The sequence below is a fragment of the Mus pahari genome, chromosome 10 (assembly GCF_900095145.1).
Source record: "Mus pahari chromosome 10, PAHARI_EIJ_v1.1, whole genome shotgun sequence".
NCBI lineage: Eukaryota > Metazoa > Chordata > Mammalia > Rodentia > Muridae > Mus > Mus pahari.
Window position 1 is genome coordinate 112,213,869 of NC_034599.1, and position 6,000 is coordinate 112,219,868.

Consider the following 6,000-nt stretch of genomic DNA (forward strand, 5'->3'; position numbering starts at 1 on the left):
GCAAGAAGATTTCTGTGAATTCGAGGCCAGTCTGGCCTATATAGGGAGTTCCAGGACAGCCAGAGCTACATGGTAAAACCTTTTATCAGAGGAGAAAAAAAAGAAAGGGAAAGGAAAAGGAAAAGGAAAAATGGAAAGGGAGGGGCGGAGGGAAGAAGGCAGGGAGGGAGGATGAGTGGGAGGGGGAAAAAAAAAAAAAAAGAAAGAAAAAAAAAACCTGCTACCAATTGAGACTAGCCCGGGCTCCAGAGGGGAGCCTTACCTCTAAAAAGTACCGAAGTACAACCCAAGTAAGAGAAGTCAAGGTGAGTGTGTGAAAGTCTAAGCAAGCACATAGAACCATCTTCACCACCATTAGTCCTCAGAGAAATGGAGTAAGGGACCAATTCACACCCACTACAACAGCGATAACCAGAGACAGGGCTAGCCATGTACTTCAGCAGCAAAGCACACGTTTAGCATGTGTGAGGCCCTGGTGCTACCCTGAACATACGATACAGTCATACATACAAAAGAAGACAAGCTGCAGGCTGCTAAGTTGTAGAGAAATGGTAATTCTCACACAAAGCAGAAGAATGTAAAATGGTGCAAGCACTCTGAACATGTTGGTGGTTTACAGAGAGAAGTAGAACTTACTATTGTGACCTTGCAATTCTACTCCTGGGTTTCTACAAGGAAAATAAAACATTGTCCAATAAGACTTGACATGAATACAAACAGGTTTATCCCTAACCCCAACAGCCAAGGAAGAGAAACAACCCAATTCCCATCAACTGCCGTCCAATTCAAAGGAACTATGAACAACTGTTACTACGTGCTATGGGACATGGTTGAACCTCAGCAAGTATGCAGAGTAAGATGACAAATACCAAGGAGTACACATTATATGATTACTCCTATATGAAATGTCCAGAGGGAAAATCTATACAGACAGAAAGTAAGGTTTTAGCTGCCTGGGGCTGGGGTGGAACAGGGAGTTACTACTGCAAATGAACATGAGGCATCGTTTTGGAATGAGAGAAATGTTCTAAAACTGGATTGTGGTGATGACAGAACAACTCTGTAAATTTAACTAAGATATTACTGAACTGTACACTTTAATCAAGTTATTTTATGGGGTATAAATTATACATTCACAAACTCTTAAAAATAGTGTGCTATGTGACAGAAGCCAAACACCAAAGGTCACATTATTTAGGATCCTATTTAAGTAAAATGTCCAGAAAAGACAACCAATAGGCAAAAATAAATGTGTGGTTGCCCGGGACTGGGAGCAGGAAGCACAAAAGAATCCCACTAGGATGACGGGAATAATCTAAAGCTGGATGATGTAATGGTTACACAGTAAACATACTAAAAGGAAAAATCATGTTATGACTGAAACTCATGGTAAAAGATTTATTTTTCATTCCTGTGTATATGTGTATATCTATATTCAAATGTCACGTATATACAGGTGCTTGAGACCAGAAGCAGACATCAGATCTCTCCAAGCTTCTATTACAGACAGCTGTGAGGCACCTGATATTGGTGCTAGGAACCAAACTCAGGTTCTCTTAAAGAGTAGTAAATGCTCTTAACTTCTAAGCCATCTCTCCAGCTGGCAGGTTGTTTTGTAAAAGATGACCAAATCACACTGGCATTCTTAACCTGTGATGAACCATGAACCACTCCATAAGTGGGGTGAGAATCCACTCTCAGAACTACCAGACTCCCTCTGTACTGCCCACTAAGACATCCTGTTCTATAGTTATCATTAGGCAAACTTAGTGTCACTACATCGCCACAGCCCTTGCAGCTCTCAAGAGTTTGTAGCTGAAGAGCAAAAGCATCAGGGATGGTAACTATAACCAGTCCTCTGACCCCAGCAGAAGCACCAGGGATGNTANCTATAACCAGTCCTCTGACCCCAGCAGAAGCATCAGGGATGGTANNTATAACCAGTCCTCTGACCCCAGCAGAAGCATCAGGGATGGTAATTATAACCAGTCCTCTGACCCCAGCAGAAGCATCAGGGATGATAGCTATAACCAGTCCTCTGACCCCAGTTAGGCTGTAGACAACCAGAAGGGATGCATACACCACCAGAAGGAAAGAACAATGTTACTCTTCCAGAATAATCCCCTTTCTTTATTTTTCTGACATCATTCTGGAGTCTCCCATTTAAACCCTTCCTTCATTGTGAAAGTAAGGTTAAGGTCCCAAGAAACAACCAATCAAGAGAGTCTTTGCAAAAACAGAGCTGTACCTAGTTCAACCAGTACATGTCAAAGACCCAACATGCAGCAAGAACAGACCTATGAAGTGACTTACAGATGAAGCATCTTTTATGTTTCATTGCACTGGGTGGGGGGGGAGGACTATAAGTTTCTCCTTCTTCCACTAGGGTCCCAGGAATGGAACTCAGGTCATCAGGCTTAGCAGAGAAAGCATAAAGCTGAAATGTAGAGAAATGGCAGCGGTCTCAGCTACACAGCAAATCTGATTCCAAGTTGAGCAACCTGAGACCTGCCTTTAAAAAAAAATGGGGGGCTGGGGAGATAGCTCAGTGTAGAGTGAGTGCTGAGTGAGCACTAGCAGCCTGAGTTTGGATCCCCAGCTCCCATGTGAAGTGTGAAACCCAGGGATCCTGGAAAGAGCCTGAAATCTAACTGCTTCCAGGCAGACAGGAGGACTCAGGAGTCTTAGGAACCAGTCTGCCTAGTCAAATGGTAAGTTCCCGATCAACTAATGAGACTGATCAAAAAGCTCGTGAAAGCCGGGCCGTGGTGGCGCACACCTTTAATCCCAGCACTTGGGAGGCAGAGGCAGGCGGATTTCTGAGTTGGAGGCCAGCCTGGTCTACAGAGTAAGTTCCAGGACAGCCAGGGCTACACAGAGAAACCCTGTCTCAAAAACAAACAAACAAACAAACAAAAAAGAACGTGAAATGCTAGCCTTTACACAAACACATAAACCTACACAGAGCACACACACACAGACCTACAAAGAAATTTGGTGGCTTTTTTGTTTCTGTTCTTCTTAACACAAACAGTGAAATAAACACTGGCACCTTTAAGGAAGCTCTGGGATTTTTGGCTGGTCTCTATTGTAAAGCTAATTTTAAGGCAAAATGCTATCAGTGTAGACAGACTTCTTCCAACATTCGGGGGGGGGGATCTGCCGATTAAGCCTTTGTTTTGCTAAACCCATTCCCTTCGATTTCTATGGTCACTGCATTACAGCTGTGCTACAAATTCCCCCTCATCCCTAGCCGCCAAACCTCAAGCACAATGCAGCTGAGTGACAATCCATGCTTGGTGTCGACCAACTGGTATTCTCGGATCTTATTCAGGGCCACTTCACACGTAGTAGCCAGATTTATGGAGCGAGCCATGGTCCCTAGCTGAAGCCCTCCAAGCACAACTTGAAACTCCAAATCTTTACCATAGCTTTAATGGTCCCTGAGACCAACGTGTGCCCTCTTTCTGGTCCCCCAACTTATCGAGCACTTTCTCTCTCCTCAGAGTCTATGTATTTTCTTATTCCTCAATGGAGGGGGAAAGGCGATCTTCCTCCCGACTCACTTGAGGTCTCAACTTTTCCTTGAAATCGCGTAACTTGTCCAAACCGCTCCTTATTATAACATCTTGCCCATTTCCTTCCGGCCACCTACTGAGACCTGTTACCGCTCTTTCCATTCTTTCTATGTAGTTGACGTCGACCTCCGGGATCAGAGAAGTCAGTTGTAAGGAGCCAGAGGCGGGTCTAACCTGCTCGGCACCGGGTACCTGCAGCTTCCCATCAGCCCTGCGAAATAGTGCGTCGTCGCGTGGATGCAGTGATGGACTCAAGTGCACATAGCCCACAATCCCAGAGCCACGCGGCTCTGCCCACGAACCCTAGTGCCGCCTGGGCCAGGCCTGCCGCCCATCCACATGGCTCTTCGGCACAGGACGCATCTGTCTCAGGTACGCTTCTCCCTCCGAAGGAAGCCCCACCCTAGGCGCACGCCTCGCACCAGTGCCCAGCACCCCCCAGAACCCCCGCGCGTCGCCCCTCGGCTCTCACCTATCACCTCCTGCAGCTCGTAGTCGTCCCTGTTGATGGACCAGGGCAGGGCGCTCGAGTCCTCCGACATGACGACTGCAGCGCCTAGCTCCGTGCTCCTCACGCTGGGGGTTCTCGGGTCACCTCGCCGCGCGCCTCCCCACGCCCAGCCGCCGCCCCCAACCCGCCGCTTGGCCCAGCCTTGGGGCGCACGACGCCGGGGCGCGCGGGTCAAGCGCGGCCCCGAGGCGGGGACGCGCGGCTGCGGCCGACCTCGCCTCCCGCGGCTCCGCGTCCCGCAGTCCCCGGCCCAGCCCACGAGCCGGCCTCAATCTCCGCGGCACCGCGAAACAAGCTTCCAGCCGGCCCTGCCCCTCCGTCCCGCCCTCCACCCGAACCCCAAGCACGGGCCAAACTTTCCCTTCTCCCTCCACCTGCCGGCACGCAGCGCGCTGACGTCACCACGCCGGGGAAGCCTGGCCGCGGCCCGCCGCCTCCGGCCGCCATCTTGAGTGTGGCCGGACAAGAGGCAAGCGAGAAGGAAGCCGGAGAGAGTGGAAGTCGATAGTTAGAGGGAAGAAGTGCCCGTGGAGGAGCTCACTGAGGGCGTCTGAAAGCCAAAAGAAAGCAAACTGCCTCAGAACGAGGAGCCACACCAAGCATGGCGGCCACTGAGTGCCAAACCGAAGGAGCGGCGCTTCCTCTAGCGGCTGAGGGAGGGGCGTTGCCCTCCCTGCTTTGCATTCATTGGTTGGTTTGAGAAAGCAGGAGAACGGCAACTGGGGCGTGTAGACATCAGTCACACGTTAGTCCCGCCTCCGGGAGCTTGACTCGCTGCTCCCACCGAGCGCCAAAACCTTTCAGGACCGGGTTCGCTGAGGTGACGTCACGGCGTCACGGTCACACCCTCGAGACGTGCGAACCGCGCCCCAGGGTGTGGAGAAGCCGGAGGGAGCGGCCGGGTGGGGTGCGCGGATGAAGGCCAACTAGGATAAAAGGTCTTGCGGCTCCCGAGTGGAGCCGGAAGCTCGGCCCGTGATGACATTTTTTTTTTTTTTCCCAAGGCGGAAGTACGCAGCGCCGCCTCCAGGATCCGGGAGGGAGCTGGTTCTGTCTTTTCTCAGCTTCGGGTCTAAAGGGACTGCACCTGCCTCGGGGACCTAAGTTAGTTGTCTATGCCCAGACAGCGCCGAGACTGTTCAGTGAGGTTTCAGTCACGCGACTTGAGGGTCAGCTCTAGCCCCCCAACCCTGGCTTTTGTCATCTTCACAGAAAGAAGCTCCGTTTTCTTGGCCTTAGAAGATCGCGCTTTGGTGAAACAAAACATTAAAACATCAACCTGGACAGCGTCGCTGCGGAGAAAGTGTTCAGCTGAGCACCACTGCTGAGCTCTCCGGCGGGAAGGCCATGAGCACGTCTGGTTGATAGGACTTGTAGAACATCTCAGGAAGAGGGCCCATTTGGGCCAGACCTTACAGGGCTAAAGTGATCTCAACAAACAGAAAATGGGAGGGCAGAATATTCCAGTCCCGGCAAAGGTGCAAGGTCTTGCTGTAGAAATTTGTTTCAGGGCTGGAGAAATGACTCAGTGGTTAAGAGCACTGACTGCTCTTCCAGAGGTCCTGAGTTCAATTCCCAGCAACCACATGGTGGCTCACAACCATCTGAAATGGGATCCAATGCCCTCCTCTGGTGTGTCCCAGGAGAACCACAATGCACTCATGTACATAAAATAAATAAAACTTAAAAATAAGTACTTATAAATCATAAAGCACCATACAGGAAAGGCGCGGCTTGCACGTCTCGAGGGTGTGACCGTGACGCCGTGACGTCACCTCAGCGAACCCTGAGCAAACGGAGCAGCTATGTAAAGTGTGCTTTAAATAGGAGATTTTAAGTATTTTTGAAACTATTAGTAAAATTATAGTTTTCGCCGGGAAGTTGTGGTGCACACCTTTAATCCCAGCACTT

The 6,000-nt window shown here is 50.0% G+C and overlaps 1 protein-coding gene across 1 annotated transcript in view; it reads right to left on the reverse strand.

The window, feature by feature from the left end:
• Oxsr1 (oxidative stress responsive kinase 1) overlaps positions 1-4,473 on the reverse strand; it is a 95,288-nt gene extending 90,815 nt beyond the window's left edge. Inside the window, exon 1 of the mRNA XM_021206890.1 lies at positions 4,051-4,473. Coding sequence (XP_021062549.1) covers positions 4,051-4,120 — 70 coding nt within the window. The 5' untranslated portion in view covers positions 4,121-4,473. The remainder of the gene's footprint in view (positions 1-4,050) is intronic.
• Between the last annotated feature and the right edge of the window lie 1,527 nt (positions 4,474-6,000).